The sequence below is a fragment of the Agrilus planipennis genome, unplaced genomic scaffold (assembly GCF_000699045.2).
Source record: "Agrilus planipennis isolate EAB-ADULT unplaced genomic scaffold, Apla_2.0 scaffold10, whole genome shotgun sequence".
Lineage (NCBI taxonomy): Eukaryota > Metazoa > Arthropoda > Insecta > Coleoptera > Buprestidae > Agrilus > Agrilus planipennis.
Window position 1 is genome coordinate 295,815 of NW_020442465.1, and position 25,945 is coordinate 321,759.

Genomic DNA, 25,945 nt, shown 5'->3' on the forward strand with positions numbered 1-25,945 from the left:
CTCTTCTATTTTTGTAACTTACTTGGTAGACTTTCACAAAATTTATTATCAATCTGACAATTGTTTCGACCATTATTCGGTCATTTTCAAAAAGTAGGTGTAGTCTTAGAATAATGGTCGAAACAATTGTCAGATTGATAATAATTTTTTGCGAAAGTATACCAGGTGAGTCTTTTTCTATGATATTATGTCCTTTCACACAAGTTGCATCATCAAATCCTTAAAATTAAATTGTTTATTGTATGATTAATAAAATGAACACACACACGTAGTTACTGAAACAAATGTTTGTTTATCAGATGCATTAGTTATTATAAGAAATTGAGAAACTGTGAAATTACCTAATTTCCTACTTCAAAACTCAACCAGAAAATAAACGTTAAATATTGATTTAAGTAATTACTTGGAGACTTGGAGTTAGAAAAATCAAAAATTACCATTTATTTACTAAAAAAAGAAATTTTAAAAAATGTTTTTCTCCTAGTGACTCCCAAATTAAATTTGTCAGTAAAAATCTCGTTCTATATGTATTTATTACTAATTTATTTTCTGTAGTTTAAGAAATAAAGGGGAAATACCTGTTACGGCACATTTCGGTTAACCTTTTTAGAAAAATTCCCTATAAAAATTAAAAAATATATATATGGTCTAATTACATGCCATCCCCTAACACTTCCTCCTATGATTTTTTCAAAATTTTAAGTCTCCATGTCAACAAAATCTAATAGGAAAAACGACCGTGACTGACAGACAAATGTACAGATGAATGACCTTACGCATATGTGCTTTATTTAATTTAGATGACAAAAATCAAGACTCATCAGTTGTCCTTAAAGAAAATTCAGTAATTCCATTCATGGGCACTCGCGGGGGATCCAGAGAGAGTCATCCCCCTCCTTTTGAGATTTTGAAATTTTGTACATTTGTACAGAAGTTTATAAATATCGTTTAATAATGGAGAAAAGTCAGTTTGATCTAATTAATTTAATTTGTTCCTAAAAGAAGTTTACTATATTACGTTTTGTTACCTTTTTATAAAAATAAATGTTATATGAATTACAAGGGGTCACCAAAGCTTTAAACATATATGTGTTTGGGTATCGTGACGATTTGCAATTTTTTATTTAACTTCAAAACATTTCCTTGGAGGAGCAACTTTCGTATAGGAAAATTCGTGAAAAAAAAAAAACAAATTTTAGTCACAAAAAATCGTTGATAATCAATAAAACTGTGACTTAGAATGACGAAGGGGTAGGGAGAAACTCAAAAAGATGAAATTCTGATTGACGTCTCTGATATTCATAGATATCTTTTGATCCGATTTCAATCAAACTTTTTAGACAAAAACTGATAAATAAATAACGAAAAAACATTGTAATATTTCTTACCCTCTTTATAGCATCCCTGTGCAAGACCCGATAATATTTAACATTTCAATTAAATCTTTTATAAAAAAAAATGGATAAATACCTAAAGATACATTTTACAAGCAATAACTTTGTATCACGAATATGTACGTAAATTTATCTATCCCTTTAACTTTTTTGCAGTGGTGTATTCCTGAATTCGAAAATGCAGCTTATAAATTATTAATGGAGGCAACGAACACGTGCGGAGATCAAGGACCAATTGAATATTGCATTCAAACTGGAATTTCGGGAACAAGGAGGTCGTGCGACGTATGTTATCCTGGCCAACACTCGTCAGCGTACCTAACAGACTTCCACAGTCAAGACAACCAGACATGGTGGCAATCCGAAACTATGTTACAAGGAATTCAATTTCCATCGCAAGTGAATCTTACCTTACATTTAGGTACTACATTACCTATACATATAAACCACTTTGGGTACAAAAATACGAAAAATATTACTATGATAACAACTCAAATAGATAGAGAACGTTCAATATTATTTATCTAAAGATAAAATCTTATTACTTTAAGTCTACTTCCCTTTTTGTAAGAAAAAAATAAGACAGGAAGCTTTCCTTCGCAAACACGACGTACAAAATAGTAAATTACGCTCCATGGAGCAAAAATACCGTATTTTCATCCATTGGTGTTTAATATCGCTATTATTATACGTATAATTATGTACGAAATCATAATTTTGGAGTTTCTATCACTTATTCTCATATTTTGTCTTTTTAAATTTTATGTTAATGGCACTTGAAGAAACTATTTATTGAATTATAAGAAATATATTTTTTATTTCGGCAAGTTTAGCTACTTTATCTTCTAGACCTAACACTTAATGTAGTACTACAAGTTTTCAAAAGAAGAAATTTGCATTTCTTCATACCTAATTAGACCAAAAACATCTTGGAATAGTCAACATCCTCATTCATCTTGAGTATCACTTATTCTCCTTTATTTTTGTTAGCAATTTTTTTTTTTTTTGAAATATCGAAAGTTAAATATTTCATTATTAATCCTTCCATCATTACACATTTTGTCTTTTTAAATTTTATGTTAATGGCACTTGAAGAAACTATTTATTGAAGTATAAGAAATATATTTTTTATTTTGGCAAGTTTAGCTACTATATCTTCTAGACCTAACACTTAATGTAGTACCACAAGTTTTCAAAAGAAGAAATTTGCATTTCTTCATACCTAAAAATACCAGTCAACATCCTGACACAACTTGAAACAATCCAAAAATTCAACTATCATATACATTTATAAATTAACTTACCTTTAAAGAAACGCTGGAAGTTTTCGCATAGGCATAAAATCTGGCCATCTCCCTTGTAAAACTGTACATGAACAGCGACATTGTTAATCACAAAATTTATAAAAACCGTCACACAAATAAAACCGAAATACTATAACAAGTCAATTAATTAATTCGTCGGTAATACAATAGTCCTTAGTATCATTATAGTTCTTGTCAATTTACAAATTATTCACTGTTAAACTGTTAAATAATGTCTTTTATTCATCAGTCGTAAGTAAAAGTAACACTGGTTCACGATGGTCGACCGAAAACTGACAAACATCTCGGAAAGCTTATCAAAACAGATACACGAAACAAGACAAAAAAGTACATCTGTGTGCGATCTCCTTGTCGTTAAAGGGCAAACCAGTTTTTTATCACCACTGCGATCGGAGAAAGTGTTAGATAAACACTAGCAAGAAGCATATTTTTATGCCAAAATAATAATTTTAAAATGCTTTTCATTTATTTTCAGGAAAGGCGTTTGATATTACGTACATTCGACTTGTTTTTTATTCTCCAAGACCTGAGAGTTTTGCTTTATATAAAAGAACATGCGAAGAATGTCCTTGGATACCTTATCAGTTTTACAGGTTTGAAGTTTTCTGACATTTTATAATTGTTCGTTTTAATTGTCTATGAAAAAGTAATGCTGTACATCTAAAATCAGCGTTCATTAAAAATGAATTGTTATGAATTTTACCATACTAAAGATTTACAGCCTTACGCACAAAATAATACGATTACTAAAAAAGAAGTACCACGTAGTATGAATGATTAAAGTAATATCATATTTTAGTAGATACATGAATTCTGATTTGGAATACCTATGTTTAGTAATAATTTGAATTCATGTAAATTAAATTAAATGCAACAAAAGCCTATTGGATCTTGCAGTAACTAAATCAATAATTTACAAAAAAAAAAACGAAAAACAATAAATAATTGTATACTATTTTTTTAAGTACCTACTTAAGTAAAAATTGTTAATTTAGGAACTTACGGATTAGCAGTAACTTATCTAAAATAACAAGAAGTGCATCATGGAACTTAAAATTAATCAGTAAACAAGTTGCAGCAATCGTTTTCAAAATAATTGTGTAGAATAACAAGAAAAACTTGTGGGGATTTTAATCGAGGAAAGTGCTAATGTACTTCGTACTGTAATACACGGGGAAAATGAAAAAGGAAAATTTACTTAAATATTAAAGCGATATTTACAATTTATCCCACTGGCCCGCCGTTTCGTAAGCGAAAATAATAAAAATCACAATTTGGATTCGAATTTGTAAAAATAAAATCCCAGCAGAAATGAATTTACTAGGTATTTTAGTTGATATTACAAATTTAATTGTAATAATTAAGAAACTTGAAATAATTTAGAAAAAAAAAACATCTCAAAATTGAAATTACAAGTCACCTAATAAATTATACTATTTCTACGGTAAATTCAGTCATTTAAAACCGAAAATTGAATATTTGCGTTGTCATAAAAATTTAGTTTTCTCCCTGTATCGTCCATTTCCTCACTTTCTTTTCATTTTAATCAAACATGGATATGGTTAATGTAAAGCTTACTAAATCAGGATTTTTAAATTGCAGCGCATCCTGTCGTGACACCTATGATCTTCCAGATAGTACTACTACCAGACGAGGAGAAGAGACTAGAGCTTTATGTACATCCGAATACTCTGACATTTCCCCGCTTACCGGTGGAAATGTCGCATTTTCAACGCTAGAAGGCAGACCATCGGCATACAGTTTTGATACAAGTCCAGAATTGCATGCAAGTATTTAGTATATGTACCTACCTGCAATTATCACGAAAAACAACGATAGGTATAAGCTAAAGATGAAATTATCTTGTGTGACTCATTTTTCTGTGATGAATTACTCTTAAAAGACTGAATCAAGATTCCACAATCTTTGCTGTAGTTTTTCTATAAAATTTACACAGAACTGTAGAAACTCTTTCCAATTTCGTAATTTTACTTACAGCTGGTTAAAAAGGGGCGTATGTTGTTGGTTCAGATTTCTGGAGAATTTCCGATCAAAAATTTGGATCAAAAATCGGTTGTTTGTAAAGTCGGTTTACTGACGATAGTTGAACGTGACAACGTCATAAGAAAATACTGATGGAACGGTTTCATTTTTCAAAAGAAAATTTTAATTTTATTTGTTTGATAGATATTTTGTATGGATATAGAGGAGGAGGTAAATGGAAATGTATTATTGTATAGCAGCTGTCCACGCGGACGCATCGCTCACTCAAGTAGGAGAGAGACAGATGTCGAACGCTGCCAAACGCGGAGGCCGATTGTGTCTCTTTGTCGCTCGTTCCGAGCTCTCGCTTGCACTTCAAGCCTTAAATGGAACGCCTCAGAGCGAGGTAACGCCGCATGAGTCATGTTTTTTCGTGCGTGCAGCCGGCTCCATCGAATTATAAGACGTTGTCACGTCAAAAATATTGCAATTTACATCGCAGTATCGTAAATATCTTTCCAAAAACTACAGAAACCCAGAATTTTCCTTTAAAGTTTAAGAAATCTGCCTTTTTCATAGTTTTATTTTTACTAATTTCAAAAGTTAACTTAGGAAATTTCGTATGTTACTGGTAATGTGCTACATAAACATAAACATGAACTTTTTTTAATTCCCTTTAACCAGTCTTTTCGACCTTGATATGGCAAAATCCTGTTCCTTGAAAATTTTCATTTGGAGTGTTTTAAAATCAACTCCTTTTTCCATTTTGACGTACTGCTCTTTAAAAAAGCTAAACACCTGTAGATAAGCCAAAAGGCACACCCAAATTCCACAAGATTCTTCCCCCAAATAGACCTTCTACATTACTCACCTGGTGGATGCATTCACTTTGAAAGACATGATCATACAAGACAAATTTTAATTATCTAGTTATCTACTCCTTTATTAATTCAACCACATACTAAAAATTTTCTTAATCACAAAATAATCGATAATATCTACTACTTGTACATAACCAGCGTCAAGAAAGTGGAAGCAATCTCAAATTTTAGATGGCAAGTCCGAAAACGGAAACGATACAGTACATGGACTTGTTTTCCCAGCGTACGGTGCACGTCCCGTCGGTGGCGCTATCCCAAAAACAGGACGATGACGTGTGCAATCCTGCTCCAGTTTTTTGTAGGACCGAGCACGTGACCACATACTTAAATGGCTTGTTGAGTTTACTGAGAGCCGTTAGGCAATTCTCCGAGACTGTTGTGCACCACTGATTCACTTTATCTTGCGTATAGGTGTTACCGCTTATCACCGTTTCAATGGTGTCCTTTATTATCTTGCTCACTTCTTCAACAACGAATTGATTTTCCTCGTCATCCATTATTCGCACTTTATTTCAATATTTCTACTAGTAACCGACACGTAAATTTTGACAGGCAAAATGAAAATTGACACTGATGGTTGGCAAATGTTTTATCTGCTATCGGATCGAGCCACTTTGATGATAGTTAAAGTTTCTTACAGCACAACAAGTTGGTGCGTCTCCGTGGATTCCTTAGGTACTTCATAGTGTCGGGTTGCGTGATACAAAAGCTTCAATAACAGTTGTACCAGGCACTTGAATATGAAAGGATATTATATTTCTAGTTTACATACCGATAAAACACTCGCCTAAAACACGACACGATCGAATAAAAAAAAATACAAAAATGAGTCACTTATAAAATCCATTGCTTTTCTTCATCAAAGACGCAAGGAGATGGAAGGATTTAATACACTTTTGATTAGATAATTGATCATGTAGCTACACGTGAAATATTGCTTCCATATTTTGAAGAAAAAAATTAATGCCTTTAAAGTGCAAGGGTATTTATATATCATTGAAATTGTAACTATTCCACAAATTTCTACTACCATTTTCCTAATAGAAACATTGTAGAAATGATTGTGTACTTCTTTCAGTTTCTGTAGGACTAGTCAAGCAACTATGTAACCCTTAACAACCAAATCTAACCTTTTTGGTCAATTTTTATATTCTAAGGATTCAGCAGCATGCATTTCTAATTTCCACAACGGCTTAATCAAGTTTATCGACTGATATCATATTATGTACCATTCCTTTCAAATTTTATTTCATTATTAAAACTTATCATAAGAAAATGTAATGTTTGATGAAGGTTTAATAAAAACAACTGTAGGTACTGCCTAAACCATTAATTTCACCATGAATACGTCGATTTACCTACTTACTTGCAGATAATAGTAAAAGCAATTTTTTTCATAATTCTAAACATTACTCACAGTTTTTAGACATAATGGTCAATGTACCAAACAATTAATTGCAAACGAAACAACAGTCAACGAGCAATTATGAATACGCTCATCATTATTTTGACTAGGATTCAAACTACATAAAATCATACAATATTTCATGATTCTAAGGCATTAATTTTTAGACAGGTCACGAGTCCTTCGAAACGTACTAAAATTTGTCTCAAATGCGAAGCGTTTCAAAAAGTTTAGAACAAGTAGTAAGCCTCCTTGGTATTGACTTTGATTTTAGATCTTACCGGTCAAACCAATACCATCCATCTTAGGTGCAATGAAACTCCTTTTTGGTTAAATTCCAAGCCGATTAAAAGTACTTTCCACAATCCTTTTTGTCATTCATTTAAATCAGTTATCTCATACTTATTTCTGTACTACAATTTCACTTCTGATTTTTGTTTCAGGAATGGGTAACTGCAACCGACTTGCTCATTTCCTTGGATCGTTTGAATACCTTCGGTGACGAAGTGTTTGGTGATCAGCAGGTATTGCGTTCGTATTTTTACGCGATCGCGGACGTTGCGGTAGGTGCGCGTTGCAAGTGCAACGGTCATGCTTCCCAGTGCGTCACGGCGTCCGGCGTCGACGGCAGCACGCGTCGCGTTTGTCGTTGCGAACACAACACCGCCGGACCTGACTGTAACGAATGTCTCCCCTTTTACAACGACGTCCCATGGAGACGAGCTTCCGCAAAAAATGCACACGAATGTAAAGGTAAGTTACAGTACTTAGTGATTGACACATTCGAGTGAATTATAGCACCTCATGGGGTGTTCGATTTTTGGAAGGTTGAGAAAATCAGGAAAACTCAAAGCGGTCAGATGAAATCAAGGTGCAACTTGCAGAAAATAAGAATTTGACGAGGATAAATAATCATCCTCCAGTGTAACTTCTTAAACCAAACTATGCAATAATTTTTCTGGTTTAGTACGAACTCAGTACGACTTCGTGTTACTTGGATCGTATCAAATTAATTGAAAATGAAAATGGATTAAATTCTTTTATAATATGAAAAAGATTGAGCTGTCTCCTAACGTTTCGCTAGCACGAGTAGCAAGTTTCTTCACAGGTCCTTCCGTCTTTTCTCTTCTAGCGAAACGTTAGGAAGCATGGGAAAATAATAGTAATGATCTATCTATCCCATAATGAGAGAAGAGTTTGATGTAACATTAAAGAACTTAAAAGGATAATAAGGCGTCAGGTATAGATAGGATGCAGGCGGAAATTCTACAACATGCAGAACAAGAGGTTAGAGATCGTATGTTTAAGTTAGTTGGTAACATTTACGAGATGGGGAAAGTTCCAGATTATAAACGGAACGTGGCAGTAACGATATCTAAAAAGAGAGGCGCGGATAGGTGCGAGACATTTAGAACAATTAGCTTAACTTCCCGTACGTCAAAAATCTTAACTAGAATTGTACAGAGGAGAATGGAAAAAAGGGCGGAAGAACTACTACGGGAAGGTCAATTTGGGTTTAGAAGAAATATAGGAACGGGGGATGCCATTCTTACAGTTACAGAGATAGAAGAGTGATACTTAGTTTGCATAACGAGCAACAGGCTGTTATAGAGGTGGAGCTGCAACGTAGAGAAATAAACATTAGGAAGGGTATCAGACAGGGATGCACACTGTCGCCGCTACTTTTTTATCTATACATCTAAGACGTGATCAACATCATTACAGACAGTACAATTGTAGGGATAGATATACAGGGGCAAAAGATTAATGACTAGATTTGCACATGATATAGCAGTATTAGCATCTAGCAAGGAAAGTTGGAGATAGCTTTAAATAAAATGTAAGCGGTAATTACTAAACAGTAATGTTTGAAAATAAATAAAAGTAAAACAAAAATACTGGTATGCAAGGGAAGAAAAAGTAGGGAAAGAGCGAATATAAAGATAGGAGACTAAAAATTAGATGTGGTGTTACAGGCGAATGATGAGAATACCGTGGATAGAGAAGGTTAGACATGAAGGGGTATTAGAAAGAATAGGAGAACACAAGACTCTGTGGAAATCAATAAGAAATAGGCAAGATAGGATGGTAGGACACCTTCTCAGGCACGAAGGTCTACTCAGAGACATATTAGAGGCAAACAGGAACAGTTAAGAGGGGTACATTAGATTACTATTCGCAAATAGTTAAGGATGTGGGTTATCTAGTTTTAGGGGAATGCGAAGATTAGCTCAGGATAGAAATGAGTGAAGGTGCGTGTCCAAACAGTCTTAGGTCTGACGACCTTATGATGATAATTATTATTAATGGTAATTATGCCATAACCTTCTAAAAATGCGATAGGTAAAAATTCCTTTTACCTTTTTTGTTGAAATTTACGTTTGGACAACAAAGACTGCAGCTTCACAACAACTTCATGAAAAAAATAATAATGTATAATACGCATAATTAGGTATAATAATAAAAAGAGTAAACTAAAACTGCTTCTGAAAACGTTGCGGCTGCTGCTTAAGTAGCTCGTTATAAATCCCTAATAAAGAGAACAAACTGGTGCTGGTTTGAAGTACGGCTCACGAAAATGGCAAAGCGGAGCGGAATCCGCTAACGACCTCATGCTGTTCATGAATTATTTATTTATCGAACGCTCAAACCACCTCTGACGCAAGAATGTTTTATATTTTGCTCTATTAAAATAACTAAAAGACAAACGAACATGTCCGGGAATTCGGATAATAATCATTTTTAATTTAATTTTGATATTATTGAGTTTTTATTAACTTCCCAAGCTGAAAAATATCCGATTAGTTATTTGCAGGAAAATATATTGAAATTTTAAAAGGAAGAAAGAGAAATACTAAAATTTATTTTTTGAAGTGAAACTTATTTCATGCGAGTGCAATGTAACGAAATCATGCAACGGATGTCCCCCCTCTACTCGGTCGCGTAGTCGAGTTCGTAGTGGAGATCGCTTGAGCCGCAAGCGCGCTTCAATGCAACGTTCGTTACAGGCAACTCCGGCATGTATAGTGTAAAATTTAAATTCATAGTGTACAAATAATACCATTAAACCAATTCCTTAACCCCTATCCCGGTATGTTTGTGTGTTTGAAGAAATTGCACTTCAGTAGCGTCTTGTTTAATTACACGTTGTATTTTTTGAAGTAAAACTTCTTTACGCACGATAAGTTCGTTTCATGCGAGTTGCTATGTAACGAAATCATGCAACGCATTTCCCCTGTTGTCTATCCTTATGTATGCTTAAATCTTTAAAACTATGCAACGGATTTTAATGCGTTTTGTTTTTAATAGATAGAGTAATTCAAGAGGAAGGTTTATATGTATAATACTTGCGTAATATAGTAGAGAAACACTGATAATTTTAGAGGGTTGTAATGTGATGTCGTAAATAAATACATTTTTGCGCTTACATTGCAAATGCTGGCTGAACCCTACGAGATAGATCAAAATAATATACTACAGTATTGTACACCTTAAAAAAGGTCTACAAAAAAGTCCGGGATGGTATATGTCTATCTCTTAGGGATATCCCACAATAACCATTTTTTATCCTTTATTTTTTACGACAAATAATGGCTTATTTACGAAACGATTTTAATCAATACAGCATTAATCCTTATCCAATTAAGTATTTTTAAATACGTTGTGCATTTAATATAGATCAATATGGCCCTTTACAGCATGTAATTTAAATGAATATTTTCGAAGATATTACAGACATAGCGGTTGCGGCAGTACCGGCCGGTTTGTATTGTCTAATGACAAAAAAGCTGTGATTGTTGTATATAAAGACATTCTATAATATATTTACTATCAGCAATACACCCGTGCGAAGCATAGTGTACAAATAATACCATTAAACCAATTCCTTAACTCCTACCCCGGTATGTTTGTGTTTTTGAAGGAGTTTCACTTCAGTACCGTGTTGTATGATTACACGTTGTATTTTTTTTATGTTGTACGTAACGAAAATTATCAACACCGAAAGAAAATGAATTGACCTTTGGCATTCGTTAAAAAGAGCTTACTACTCTACTCTAAAAGCTGTTAGATGTCCATCAGCTCAAAAGAAGAAAACAAAAAAGAATTGAGACTGTAGTTTAAGACACTTTTCACCTTTGTGAAACTCCTTGTACCGCATAGGTGCCTATATCTGCTACCAACGTAATAAATTTCAGATTAGAGATCTACCGATAGAATAACGCCTACAAATCTAACAGTTTCCCCTATCTGTTGTATGCCATCACGAACTGTCGTGACCAGAACATAAAAGTCAGTCGACTTTAATAATATAATAATCGTAATCAGACAACTCTTTTTCTTATTCTTGATTCTCGTTTGGATTACAGAACCAGGTCACAAATAACTACACAAAATGCGTTGAACGTCAACCACTTTTATATATGTACATAGAATTGAAAACGTTTTTGTAGAAAATGAGTTTAATGCTTGATGAAGAAAATTACTTTTCATTTCAAGACGCCGATATTTAAGAACATTTCTGATACGTTTCTAAAGACAATTTTTCTTTTGGTGGTCTCCACATGTAAATAAAATAATTGGAGGCATTTTTCTTACATTTTTTATACTTGTTTGTGTTCTTTTCGTAAGGAACTTTATAAATTTTAGTATCCTAGTATCTGAATAATTTAATTTTATTCAGTTATTAAGTCTAGTACCTATTTAACACGTTATGTGTAGCATGTTCCAATTCCTATAAATTCATTTATTACTTGAATCGAACTTTTCTAATCACTTTTGACATTTACAACGGCTTGTGCTCAAATGTTCCGTGAATTTCTCCACGCCTCGCTTAACGGGAAAAGTCTTAACACCGCTTCTAACGTATTATATGTATTTTTGCCCCCAGGGAAGTGAAATACAACACATTGTAACTGAAAATACATTCTCAATAATAAAATTAATTACTTCGACACGTCTCTGCGTCTAATTTTTCCCAAGGAGCATTAATTTTTCAATAGTGTCGGAAGTTTTTCCTGCGTTATACTTCAGTCGATGTTGTATGGTTGTAACAATGGGTCATCGATGCGAAAAGAACGTGGACATTTTTCGAAGAGGTAAAGGAGCATTATATACGAGAGTTAAACGAAAACATTTTCACTATTATATGAGTATATTAAATAAAAGCAATTAAAATAAATAAGTAAAACCAAAATACTGGTATGCAAGGGAAGAAAAATAGGGGAAGAGGGAATATAAAAATAGGAGACGAAAAATTAGAAGAAGTGACCGATTTTAGGTGTCTAGGAAGTTAGATAAGTCAGGACGGAAGGAGTAATAGGGATAAAAAGCAGAGGATAGCGCAGGGTCGAGTCATCTTCAATAAAAAGAAGTCATTTCTACGCTCGCGAGCGGTTAATTTAGAAATTCGAAAAAGGTTGTTAAAGGTGTATGTTTGGAACGCATTGTTGTACGGGTGCGAAACATGGACAGTGGGAGCGGCGGAAAAGAAAAGGTTAGTAACGTTTGAAATATGGCGTTACAGGCGAATGATGAGGATACCGTGGATAGAGAAGGTTAGAAATGAAGAGATATTAGAAAGAATAGGAAAACAGAGGACTATATGGAAGTCAATAAGAAATAGGCGAGATAGGTTAGTAGGACAACATCTCAGGCATGAAGGTCTAGTCAGAGACATACTAGAGGCAGAAACGAAAATTAGGAGGGGTAGAGGTAGACCTAGATTAGATTACTGTTCGTAAATAGTTAAGGATGTGGGTTATTCTAGTTTTACGGAAATGTGAAGGTTAGCTCAGGATAGGAAAGTGGAAGAGCGTGTCCAACCAGTCTTAGGTCTGACGACCTTATGATGATGAAAATAAATAAGGAGGAAATTATCACAAAATTAATAAAACCCATAAATTTCCATTAAACATAAATACGAAGCCTTTTCATGTTTGTGTTTCTAGTCACAATAAGAAGAATCACTATGGGAGATACTTAATTTCAATGACTTTGTAGGATAATGTTGTATTATCATCTGTCATGTAGTTCATCCTTTTTTCTCAAAGGATTCGGATACAGCTATTGGATATACAAATGGTATCCAAATACCGCAGCTCTGAATTTCTAACTTTTTGATGGACCTTCATTCAGTTATGTGTTTAATGGTTTCTTTTCAAACGCTCCTTGTATATTTCGGTCCCAGGTCGTGGTACACCTTTACCAAGCCAAGACCATGTTCTTCACCATCCGTGAGTCACAGTTACACTCGATCGCCCCAAGACATCGGATCGGTGTTCTTTTATTAGTTGTTTTGCTTTCTCGTATATGTGTAAGACCTGGCGCGATTCGGCAATATAACACCTGAGTCGTTTATAAACTATCAACCCCCAACTTTTCGAAAATCGACCCTCGCCACATAACATTACTAACGCCACTATCGTGAAATTATATTATAAAGGATCTACGAAAATGTTTTTTAAACTTTGTCGACTTTCTTGTGACAATTTTCTTTGTTAAGTGTTCACAACAAACAAACGTAAACATTTCGCAATGGGGCAAAGTATATCTAATTTAAGGGGTTGGAAATGAGACCGTATACTATGAAATCGATAATAGCGGTATTGGTGTTGCTTTCCTTGTTGGTGTCGGAAAATTTCGTAACAGATTGCGCCAAATGGGACGGACTAACTCCATGGTTTTCTGATTCCAGTAAGTGGAAATTAAGCACGCGAATCAATTTTAAATATACCGTGTGTGAATTTTCAGTTTTAGTTTTTAAGGTTTCGTGCTTCTAAAGGGAAATTCGGAATCTTTTCAGTCATTTGTTTTTCAAAGCTACTGATCCTGGAAAATATTAAGCATAAAACTTAGCACAGTATTATCACAAAATTATCTGAACTTTTTCAGTTAGTTATTAAGTAACAGGATAATTTTCGAGAATTTTGATTGTGGGAAAACCCTATACTAACAGTAGTAGAAAGAATTAAACAGATTGCTTGAATTACGATAAAGAATTTGCCAAAACACTATTTCCCATTTTATATTGTCCGCATATTCAAATGTGACGTATCATTTTTTTTTAAAGAGAATCCCCATTTCGAAGTCGGTGAATTAGTCAGTATATCAATGATTAGAAAGCAAACTCGAGTATCTTCTACTGACTTTCCGTTATTAAGAGTTTCCTCGTTCGTAAACCATTTTGTTCATTAGATAATACTCCATTTATATTAAATTGTTTAATACTCTAATACCCGTGTAAAGTTCGAAACTTTATGGGTAAATTATATTGTAAGATAGTGAGGTATAATTTTCATTCGGAAGATCACATCGGAACGCTGACTATAAAATTAATGTCTTGAGATTGTTGGAATGCGTGTATCTTAAAAATGCAGCGGTGGAAGAAGCCGCAACTTAATAGTTTCAGAAACTGACAATGAGTTAAACGTTTACCATTAAAACGTTAAAAATAAAAGTACATACTCAAATGAAGATGGGAGATCACAGACTATATATTCTCTTTTGTTTTTTGTTTCGTCTGTTGCAAGCTGCTGAAACCTACGACACGAAATTATTCAATTTATGTAATTCACTGTCCTTGAGTTTAATCCATACATACTCATTTTCATTTGTCCTAGATTTTAATGCAGTGTTTAAATAAATTAATGTGATTACTCTATTGAGTTCCATCTAATTTTTAGCGGGTTATTCACTATATTATTGTGTCATATCAGAGGCAGCTGTAGTAGTGGATCCTGGACAAGTTTTTGACTTGGTTACTATTTGAATTTGATTGTAAATGTTTTTTGAATAAAACTGTTTTTAAAAGTTGTTTTTCTACTATCGTCACATACTTATTTGTCTTTTCTATATCTATTTCATTATTACTTTAGCATGTAACTGTAATGGTTTCTCGACCCGATGCTTCTTCGATAAGGAACTGTATGAAAGTACAGGCCACGGGGGCCATTGCCTCGACTGTGCTGCCAACAGAGACGGTCCCCATTGCGAAAGATGCCGAGAAAATTATTTCACGCGTGAAGACGGATACTGCATAGCTTGCGATTGTGACCCTATAGGATCTCGAAATTTACAATGTAATTCACAAGGACGTTGCCAATGTAAACCGGGAGTAACTGGAGACAAATGTAACAGGTAGGTAGATAATGAAAGGGTGCAACATGGAAACTAAATAAATCAATTTCCTTAGATGTGATGTTAATTATTTCGAATTCGGAACTCACGGATGTAAACATTGCGGATGTTCCGAGGAGGGTTCCTTGAGTAACACCCCTGACTGTGACCCAATAAGTGGTGCATGTCGTTGTAAAGAAAACGTAGAAGGAAAGCGATGTCGAGAATGCAAACCGGGATATTTCAACTTGGATCTCGAAAACGAATTTGGATGCACTCCTTGTTTCTGCTATGGTCACTCTTCAGAATGTGCCCCAGCGCCTGGATATTCGCGGTAAATTAAACCAAAATCATATGAAAATCGTAAAGAAAACTATACATACTCCTCATCATTACAGATACCAAATTGAATCGATATTTTCAAAGAGTACAGAGAAATGGAGAGCGGAAGATGAAAAAGGAAGACCAATTGAAATTCATTACGATGGACTGACTCAAAGAATTGGAGTTTCTGCACCTCCAGACGACGCAGTATACTTCCTCGCACCTGAACGGTTCCTAGGAAACCAGAAAGCTTCGTACAACCAGCTGCTCCAATTCACCCTAAGCATTGGAGAAAATAGACCGGTCCCAACGGCCACCGATATTATTCTGGAAGGAGCTGGTTCATACGTCACGAACACCATTTTTGCACAAAGAAATCCAATACCGGCAGTTCAGGTAAGTACCTGGTGAGATGTCTTTTCGAAATAAGCAACATAAAAACTTCTGATCAAATAGAAGCAGCATTACAAGTTCCGTCTTCACGAACATCCAAACTACGGTTGGCAGCCGCGATTGTCTGCTCGAAACTTTATGTCAGTTTTGTCCAATTTGACGGCCATTAGGATTAAGGGAACGTACACCAGTGGAGGCGTCGGTTTCTTGGACGATGTAAAATTGGAGACTGCTTCGCGAGGAGTCGCTGGAAGACCTGCATTGTGGGTGGAGATGTGTCAGTGCCCAGATGGTAAGTCAAAAAAAATAACCAATTGAAGCAAACGCAAACAATTGATACCCGTTTTCGTTATAGGTTACGTTGGACAATTTTGTGAATCTTGCGCTCCGGGTTATCGCCATTCTCCGTCCCATGGAGGACCATTCAGTCCATGTATCCCTTGTGACTGCAACAAGCACGCTGATATATGTGATTCAGAAACAGGACTTTGCATATGCCAACATAACACTGCTGGTGACAATTGCGATCGCTGTGCGAGGGGCTACTATGGAAACGCTCTTACAGGTAACAGAATTCTCCTTTTTCCCCTTACCAAGCACAAGTAGAAATAAACTGAAATTTGGAATCCCCTGTAGGAACTCCGTACGATTGCCAACCATGTGGTTGTCCAGAAGGAGGGGCTTGCATCCAATTGACCGAAGACATCATCATGTGTATCGAATGTCCTACAGGCTACACTGGTCATCGATGTGACTCTTGTTCCGATGGATATTTCGGGGATCCTACAGGCCGTTATGGACCTGCACAACCATGCCAACCGTGTGAATGTAATCTAAATATCGACACGAACGCAGTCGGTAATTGTAATACCACAACGGGAGAGTGTTTAAAATGTATCCACAATACAGGTGGTACTCATTGTGACCAATGTCTGCCAGGTAAAATTGAAATACACTTTAATGGTTATTTAATATTTTGTATGGGCTTTATTTTGTATAGGATACCATGGAGATGCATTAGCTTTGCCCAAAGGTGACTGTGAACCTTGCCAGTGTTACTCCGCGGGTACCGAAGAACGTCCCGATGGCATTAGCGAATGCGACCAAATTTCTGGCGAATGTCGTTGCAAATCCCACGTGAAAGGACGCAACTGTGACCAATGCGAAGACGGTTACTATAACATCGTCAGCGGCGAAGGTTGCCAGCAGTGCAACTGCAATCCTATAGGATCCCTTAATCATACCTGCGACTTGTACACGGGACAGTGTCATTGCAGGGAAGGAATCACAGGGTAAATGAAATGGCAATAAAATTGGTCTAAATTTTTCTCATGTCGCAATTTTTTTATAGTTTACGTTGTGATCGTTGTGAAGACTACAAGTATGGCTTTTCTTCAGAAGGATGTAAAGCATGCGAATGTGATCTGATAGGTTCAAGAGGCCCACAATGTGATATGTTCGGTCAGTGTCCTTGTTTGGATAATGTCGAAGGACGTAAATGCGATCGTTGTAAAGAGAACAAATACGACCGTAAAAGGGGTTGCGTGGACTGTCCCGACTGTTACAACTTGGTCCAGAACGCGTCCAGAAACCATTTAGCCAAACTGGCCCGTCTCGCCGAAATACTTGATGAAATAGAACGGAACCCAACTGTTATCAACGACGATCTCTTCGAAAAACAACTGAGGGCTATTCAGGACGAAATAGAAGACTTACTGGATCAAGCAAGAACAGGTACAGGAGGCGACGAAGAAAATTTAACCGAGAAGTTGAATAACATTGAAGAGAGGCAAAAGGCTATATCCAGAACTTTGTCAGAAATTAAAGAAAACACCCAATTAGCACTTGACATGGGTAAATTGTTTTGAATAATTCAAAATACATTTTTATAATTAAATACCTTGATTTGTAGGTGAAATTGCAAAGAGCAACGTTTCATACACAGAAGATTCCATCAGCTTAGCAAAGAAAGATTTGGAAGAAGCTTCGGATATATTGCAAACTCAGGGTAAAAATGCTTTAGAGAATGCCCAAAAACGAGCAAGAGAATTCGGTCAACAGTCTGACAAGATGACCAGCATTGCCCAAGAAGCTCGGAAGACAGCGGACGATCTCGACGAGTATGCTGAAGTTATTGTAAAAACTGCTGCCGACGCGAAAAACAAATCAATTGAGGCATACGATCTTGCCAAAAACGCAACAGATTTACAACGCAATATAAACCAAGACGTCAAAAGATTAAGGAACGACGTCGATGAAACAGAAGCAAGACTAAATCGTATTAAAAATTGGACGGAAGATACTCAAAATAAAGCCATCGAGGCCAAAAAAGACGCTCTTTCATTATTAAACGTAGTGTATAATTACGTGATACCAGCAATAGATATTCCCGCACTTAAATCGCAAGCTGAAGACGTAAAGAAAGAGGCTGAAAGACTGTCGAATGAAACAGAAAAACTCCAACAACAAAACGACGATCTTCTGAACGACATAAACGAGCAGGTTATATTTGCTGAAGATTTATTGCAAAAGGGAATCGAACAGCAAGATACAACAAACGATTTGCTAAGCGAAATTGATTTAGCAAAAGCTCAAGCAGAAAGCGCTGTTACTCTTGGCGATGAAACTCTTAAGGAAGCTACAGCCACGTACGAAACATTAAGTCGTAAGTCAGATATTTATTTATTTTTAATAAATAATGTTTTAAAACGGTCCCAAACGAAGTGAAATAAACTTTTAATTGAGATAAGTACACTTACCTTGTATGTAAACAAATACCAGAAGTAGCTATTGTTGTGGTCACATCATCAACACATTGATAGATACAGTGCTGTTCAGGAAGAAATAACATAACTTCTAAAAAATATCTAATTATAATTAATAATTGTTCATTCATTAAATTACACATTTCAATTAATTGTTCAAAAGAAATAAATAAAGAAATTCAAGATAAGGAAAAATATTTTCCTGGTTTAAACTTATATGAAGGATACACATTTTGAATCCTTGTAGTGATTTTCAGTTTTCTTCCTGCAAAGACGCGCAGTAACTTACAAATCATAAAACAAATTTGTTATCTTTGTAGATGCCAAGATTTTGTTCAAATTTTCTTATTCTTTTAAACGTAACTGCTAGTTTTGGGAAAAGTATTTATATGTAACATTTACACCAAATTGATTGAATCCTTGCTGGAGAGAATACTCGAATTTCTGAAATAGTAATTTCTTTTTAAATAGATTTCGACAAGCAGGTAAAAGAGAGTAAGGCAGCAGCGAAACAGGCCATTCAACAAATTCCGGAAATACAGCAGTTGATAGACGAAGCGTCTGATAAAGCAAACGAGGCTGAAAATTCTCTAAAGGATGCGAAATTCAATGCAGACAATGCCTTGAGAACGGTCACCCAGGCGGACAGTTTAGCAAAGGCCGCTTCTGAGAAAGCACAGCAAATCAAGGCTGAAGCTGAACAATTGTATCAAAACGCCACTGGATTTAAACAGGAAGCAAATTTAATGGCTGATCGTGTGGATAATACGGACATGGAATATCAAGAACTTTACAAACAAACACGAAGTAACGAATCATTGATCGGCGAAGCCAAAGATAAGGTAAACATTTTTTCCTATAAAATGCTTACTGTATGAAGTTTTTAATAATGGTTAATGTTTAATATTAATGTGAAAATTCGTTTAATTTTTATCAACTACAAATTACCTCAAATTAATGAGGAAAAGGTCTCGGGTTCAATTACCGGCGAGGGTGTGACAGGGGCAACAATTTTTTCTCATTCATTTAATGTAGTTTGTAGTAAAAAAATGAATTTTCACATTGAAATTGAAATACAATTTTGTTTNAAGTAAATGAGGAAAAAACTGTTGTTGTTGTCAGACCCTCGCCGGGAATCGAACCCGGGACCTTTGGTTTTATACACCAATGTTCTGACTACTAGGCTACGAGAGGTGTCAGCAGTAATAGTGACTAAACATACTTATAGGTCACAGATTCCTCGAAGTAATATATATATTACCACATGAAGTACTTTAACAAACATTAAATAGTGTTTAAGTTGTTAATATTTAATTTTAATGTGAAAATTGATTTAATTTTTATCCACTATAAATTACCTCAAATTAATTAATAATAATAAAAGAAAATGAAAATTGTCACTAATTGTATATTAGCTACAAATATAAAAGTGGATACTTATTGTATTACTTTCAAGATTTTATAAATATTAACATTTCACATCCAGGTGGGCAGAGCTGGAAAGGATTCTCAGGAAGCCGCCAAGAAGGTGAACGACATCCTGAAGGACGTGGAGGACATAATGCGAGAATTGGAGAATCTCCCGCAACTAGATGATTCCGACTTGCAGAGACTCGAAGAAGAATTAATTAAAGCCGAGCAGAGAGTCCAGGAAGCGAATTTAGACAAAATTTTAGAAGATCTAAGGGTGGAGCATAAAAAGCAAAACGCCCTTGTAGACGCCTACAAGGACGAAATTGAGCGGCTCCGCAAGGAAGTCGAAAACGTGAGGGAAATTTCAGAAGCACTTCCTGACAAATGTTTCAAAAGAGTAGAACTTGAACCATAAATGTTGTTGGTACAGACGTTTTGGAACAATTTTTTATTTGTTAATTTGTTGTGGCTCTCTTTCTCTCCTCTCTTTTTACATTTTAGTAATTTTCAACTTAAAAAGGAACCTTTTTAGTTTCATTAATTAGATGGTAAATTATGTATGTACAAATGTTGTTAGCTGGTAATTAAAATTTGATTAATGTTTGTATATATATTAAAATAAGATACCAAAGATTTATTGCTCGATTTTCTACTACTATTATGTATTACTGATTATGTGCCACTTAGTACGTATACTGCCAAGAAGTCGTGGACGACGTTTGAATTTCTACTATTATAACTGTAGCTTGTAATTTTTAATCAACATTTAATAAAAAAAATAATGACTTAATACATACCTCTTTCTTCATTTTCCTGATTGATGCATTGGTTCCCTGAAAAAAATCAATAGCGCACTTTCGCTCTTCGTTTACCTGCCCGACAGCATTTGATCGGTTCGTACCTGGGGCGAACCGGAAACCCATCACACCCTAGGTACTTATTTAAAAGATTAACATTATAATATTCACGACGATGGAGCTAAAAAGGTAGCTCAAACATTAAGTATGTTAATATCACATCTTTTTCTATTACCTGTCTTAATGCGTCTTTGGAAGAAAATCAATTTTGTTTAAATTGGGAATCGAATTGCATTCCAGATAAGCAAAACGTTTAAAAATTGACCATAGACCACTAATTGTTTTACACTTCTGCTATGAAAAAGTACTAAAACATTTAGGCCTTTAATAATTATAATTTGTCAAGCAGTAGTGTGTTTGCACCGTTTCTGGGACAAAGGAGGGTTAGAAGGGGGGGGGTCTAAGTACTCTACAGGGTTTGATGATAACTGATACGTTTTATAGACAACTAGACTAATTTAAATTCGTAATACTGAGATTTTTTCATCAATTTATACCAAGCCATATTCGAATGTCCAAGTCCAACCAGAAATCCCATATAATTTTTAATGGACAAAACAAACTTGCAATTAACGATTTTCAAATTTTATCCTGAAGTTGTAAAATAAGATATTCAATCAGTCCAAATTTAAATGTTCTAATAGCTCAAGTAAAAGATCGGTGACACTTTTGATAGAAGTGATTCTAAACGGTTCGGGATTTTTTATGAACTCCTAAAAAGGAACACACAGGTCGCTATCAAACCTAATAAAATTAAAGGTTCAGTTTTTGTTGTTTGCAAAAATAGCGCCTTTATAATATAAACTTACATTTATTTTTATTGATTCAAATCGAAGTATATTCAATATTTCTACATAAATAACAAGTTTCTAAAAAAAAAAAATAAATCAAACTAAATATCAGTGCACATTAAGTTCAACGCTAATAATTTCAATCGTTTTTTATTTATAATTATTGTTATTATTTTTTTACCGTTATTTACACTAATCAAAGACAACGCACCTATTGTCTTGCTTTCGATCGACATCATTGTGCTCACTAAATAAAGCATAGCCTAAGAAAAAAATAATTATAATAACTGTANGTATGTATAAAGACAATACTATGGAATATTGCTCGAAACAAAATTCTCTAAAAAAATATATACTATAACAAAAATAATTTACTATTACAATCCGACTTCTAATCAAAAATGGTTTTTCTTTTATCACACAACACTCGGGGAAAGTTTTACTATGATGAATATAATAGTTCTCGAAACGTAGAAAATTCCAATTAAAAGAAAAAAATTACAAAAATTTTATACATTTCGAGAAGTCTTTTTTTGTGCACATTTTTTGTCTGTTTTTGGCGGAAAATATGTGTATACATATTGCTGCTAGTTATTATTTAAAAACGTTTAATAATATACACATTACAGCTGTATAGTCGCAGTGACGAAAGACTAGAGTTATACAAAACTAATATAATTAATAAGAATGTGACAAAATGCAAAATGGCCTTTGTTTTATTACGTGAAATCGAAATCAAAATAAACATTGCCGATAATATACGAAATTCCGATACGTAAAAGAAGAAAGATTATTTTAGAGAGGTATTGCACAGATTAGAAAGCGCATATTTATATATGATTTACTATTTCTATATTAAGAAAAAAACTCGAAGAAAAGTAATAAACGAACCTACAACTGGCCATTACTTTTTTTTTTAATAATCGTCGTAGTATAGAGCACAATACACAACATCTCAATTTAAATCTATACAAAAATTTGAGCTAAGAAGTTACTTTTGTAGCATGAATCACTTGGATACAATAAAAGCAAGTAATGACATCTGTAATGTCAAAAAAAAATTAAATTTACACCCCGTCAAATCATTGAATGTTTCTAATTATCTAAAATTATTTACGTTTGGAAGACAACATTATACTAAAGAGAAAATTAATTTAGCAAATGTTAATCACTAGAGTGACTTAGGAAATATTTTATTCTCAGTGTGGGTTAAATTAAATTTGTTTTTAATAAAAACAAGACATATTTAACGATCAAAATCGTCGACCTTTAGGTATGGACCTTACATATGCGACCGACGTATGGTCCTTACGTCTTTTTAATTCTTATTCACTATTCTTTCATGTTCCAACCATTCACACTACTAATATAAGAATAGAACTGGAATTAACAGGTGGCACATATATTTAGGCAGTAGCCTAATTTAAGATGAAGAATAAATAATACGATATTAACAAAATTGAAACAAATAAGGACAAAAAACAGAACTCAAATCGATAGCAGCCCTAAATATACGATAACTACAACCACAGAGTGAGTTTCTTCGACTTTGTCGTTACTTGCTTAAATGTTACGTCTTACCTCCTTAAAAATTCCTAGCACGAACCTTAACTTATTCAGTAATAATAAATGAACCTATTTGGGGGGAAAAGAATAATACAAAAGTCAGACACACTCATGTAAATTTGTTTACTTATCGCCAGACGTTGCAATCTGAGATGAAGATGACATTCACATGTTGTACGCCACGTAAATGGGATCGAGCTGGTCGGCGAGGAAACCGTCCCGCAGGTGCATGCGCTGTTTCTCACCTCGGGAATTGATAGGAACGACGCCTGGATCCACGACCACAACGACACCAACTATCAAATGATGTTCCTCAAGGACTGTGTTCGTAACAAGAGGAACTAAGTCCAATGCTTCACTTTCATTACCATCCAACTCCACCACTACCACCAACAGATTTGTCCATGTGAACACCGCACTGCAATGGTTATCAAATGTAATTTCAAATGATACCAAACACCATATTTTTGTCGCCATCTTAACTACAGTAAAAGTTTCTTATTCACGGTTTCCTTATTCGCGTTTTCATTATTCGTGGATGCAATTGGTAAACAGAAAAGGATTCTGTGTCATTTATTAATGGGATTGACCGCAATAGACCGCTCGTGCCTACTGTAAATTTTTCGGAAAACATGGGTTTCCATTCTAAAAATTGTAATTTAACGCTGTGAGATAAATATGTCATTTTTTGTATGGTAACAGACAAAGGTTTACACAAACTCGGTACGTTTTTGGTTTTCAATAATATGGTCATTACAAGCTTGTACAAGTGCTTAAAGTTGGTACTTCTTGTAGGACACGTATTTTCAATAGAAATTAAAAAATTAAAAAATGACCTTCGACAGGCTTTAGAAAAAAGCTTTATCTATCTTACTACAAAATTTCAAACCTCTGTTCCAAACATTAAACTCATGATATCTAGAAACAATAAGCATGTTTTTACTCTACGGCGCGTGTACTACTGAATCCCCTTCATGTATGGTCCGGCATCTTTTGAGTATGTACTGTTGGTACGTGCCGAGGCAGCTTTTATAAAAGATGTAACCGAGTGGACTAATTCAAAACAAAAAAATCACTAAATTTTTGTCTAAAGGTGATTATAACGATTAATTTTAATAGCGAATTTCTCAATAAATTGATTTTATTCTGATACATATTGGTTTTATTTTGGAACCTTAGAACGTATCCCTTTTGATTCCATATAATTACCAATCCATATCCACGGTTTCTGTATACGCGGCATATTTATGGAACGTATACCCCGCGAATGAAGAACTTTTACTGCACTGATAAAAATACCACTTACCATTCTGATATTTTCTTGTGGCAACGCAACACACTATTCTCAATGTCGATGGGGTGGTATCGCATGCCCCTCAGCATAATGGTCTCATCCAAGGCACCAACTATGAAAACGGCATCGTGCAACTCGGCTGAACCATCGTTAGATAAATGCTGCTGTGATCCCAACGATTCGGTGTCACTGTCTAATATCATTCCACCTAATCGCGTTTCCTCCACGTGCGTTGTGCTTATTACTCCAGAAGATGACGTGGTAGTCGTGACCTCGGTACGTCTGAGGAAACCTAGATAACCCGTACGGGCAAACACCTCGCTCGTATTTCCCGTCACCAAACGGGCGTTGAAGTGGTCAGCATAGTCGCTCTCATCGCCATAAATCGTAAAGTAGCCACTGGCATTATGCCCACTTTGTACCCAGACCTCTCCCAAGTGGGAGTCGCCGCACTGACCTTTTGTTTCTGGATTTGCAATGACCACTTTAACGCCTGGTAAAAGTTTTCCACTTTCCATAATACATAAACTGTGTGGACTTCCCCGTTCGACTAATGTCACCCGGTCGTTTCTAAGGGCGCGCAAATCAACATATACAGTAGAAGGTTCCGGACTGGAGGCACCCTGGAGACAAATGGCCACATTTACACGACATCCGAAAGAGGTTGAAACCGCCCGAGGACTAAGACCGACCGCACTGAAAAGTTTCGAGAAACTCGTGGCCAAGTTAATACGCGGACGTTCTTCAGCTACGACCACGCATGTGCGTACACAAGCTAGATTCACACCACGCGATTTTAGCTGACTAACAGAGGACCCTAAGCCCTTTGTACAGAGTTCCATCACACCGTATGAGCAGAAAGTGTCACGAACTTTATACTGACTCACTGCCGATAACCACAAGGCCGGATTAACCTCCACTTCCGAAGGAGGTATAAGAATGGAATGGTGACCAGAGTAAATGCTGCTCAAGCACCTAAAGGAACACACGTACATGTAATAATTATTTTCTTGTAATTACTTGCACTAGTCCTAGAATTAAATGTTAAAGGAATCAAAATCGAAACATACCACAGCGCAAAGCCAAGACCGCAGTATGGATCCAGGCACAATGCAATGTGCCTGCTGGGGTACAGTTCGCAGGCTAACTTCATACTTCTGCAAAGATTCGTAACTGCTGCATGGGACATTTTAATACCGGCAAGCATCCCCGTTGTGGAAACGCTGAAGTCGAGATAGGCGATCATTTCAGCAGCAGGAGGCCTGTAAACCATGGGCAGCTTCTTCTTCGGTATGTCATCTGTATCTAGTATTGGAGGCCATGATTTTAGATCGACCACGTTACTCGCCTCTTTAGAACGCAGTAGCTTTATGACCGCCTGCGATGATAATACAAGAACCGACTTCGACACATCCACTATCATTCGAACTAACAAAAAG

General features: G+C 35.2%; 3 protein-coding genes and 1 pseudogene across 4 annotated transcripts in view; 1 reads left to right on the plus strand and 3 right to left on the minus strand.

Annotated features, from left to right (window-relative positions):
• The window catches only part of LOC108732453 (UNC93-like protein), a 266,863-nt gene extending 263,949 nt beyond the window's left edge, over positions 1–2,914 (minus strand). The window contains exon 1 of the mRNA XM_018463273.2: positions 2,699–2,914. Coding sequence (XP_018318775.1) covers positions 2,699–2,779 — 81 coding nt within the window. The 5' untranslated portion in view covers positions 2,780–2,914. The remainder of the gene's footprint in view (positions 1–2,698) is intronic.
• The window catches only part of LOC108732450 (laminin subunit gamma-1), a 32,158-nt gene extending 11,370 nt beyond the window's left edge, over positions 1–20,788 (plus strand). The window contains exons 2-16 of one of the 2 annotated variants that reach the window (XM_018463265.2): positions 1,551–1,815; positions 3,195–3,312; positions 4,322–4,505; positions 7,432–7,741; positions 14,863–15,124; positions 15,180–15,437; positions 15,502–15,823; positions 15,884–16,112; positions 16,176–16,385; positions 16,457–16,759; positions 16,821–17,112; positions 17,172–17,674; positions 17,733–18,485; positions 19,057–19,427; positions 20,072–20,788. In XM_018463265.2, the coding sequence (XP_018318767.1) occupies positions 1,551–1,815; positions 3,195–3,312; positions 4,322–4,505; positions 7,432–7,741; positions 14,863–15,124; positions 15,180–15,437; positions 15,502–15,823; positions 15,884–16,112; positions 16,176–16,385; positions 16,457–16,759; positions 16,821–17,112; positions 17,172–17,674; positions 17,733–18,485; positions 19,057–19,427; positions 20,072–20,413 (4,722 nt within the window). In that variant the 3' untranslated portion in view covers positions 20,414–20,788. Of the gene's footprint in view, positions 1–1,550; positions 1,816–3,194; positions 3,313–4,321; positions 4,506–7,431; positions 7,742–13,225; positions 13,682–14,862; positions 15,125–15,179; positions 15,438–15,501; positions 15,824–15,883; positions 16,113–16,175; positions 16,386–16,456; positions 16,760–16,820; positions 17,113–17,171; positions 17,675–17,732; positions 18,486–19,056; positions 19,428–20,071 lie in introns of those variants that run through there. The other variant, XM_018463266.2, reaches the window with a different exon arrangement.
• LOC108732455 lies at positions 5,630–6,254 on the minus strand (annotated as a pseudogene).
• Positions 20,789–22,880: 2,092 nt separating the features above from the next.
• LOC108732456 (disco-interacting protein 2) overlaps positions 22,881–25,945 on the minus strand; it is a 108,392-nt gene continuing 105,327 nt past the window's right edge. The window contains exons 14-16 of the mRNA XM_025981043.1: positions 25,577–25,934; positions 24,519–25,481; positions 22,881–23,630 (exon numbers count right to left, since the gene is read on the minus strand). Of these exons, the coding sequence (XP_025836828.1) occupies positions 23,378–23,630; positions 24,519–25,481; positions 25,577–25,934 (1,574 nt within the window). The 3' untranslated portion in view covers positions 22,881–23,377. The remainder of the gene's footprint in view (positions 23,631–24,518; positions 25,482–25,576; positions 25,935–25,945) is intronic.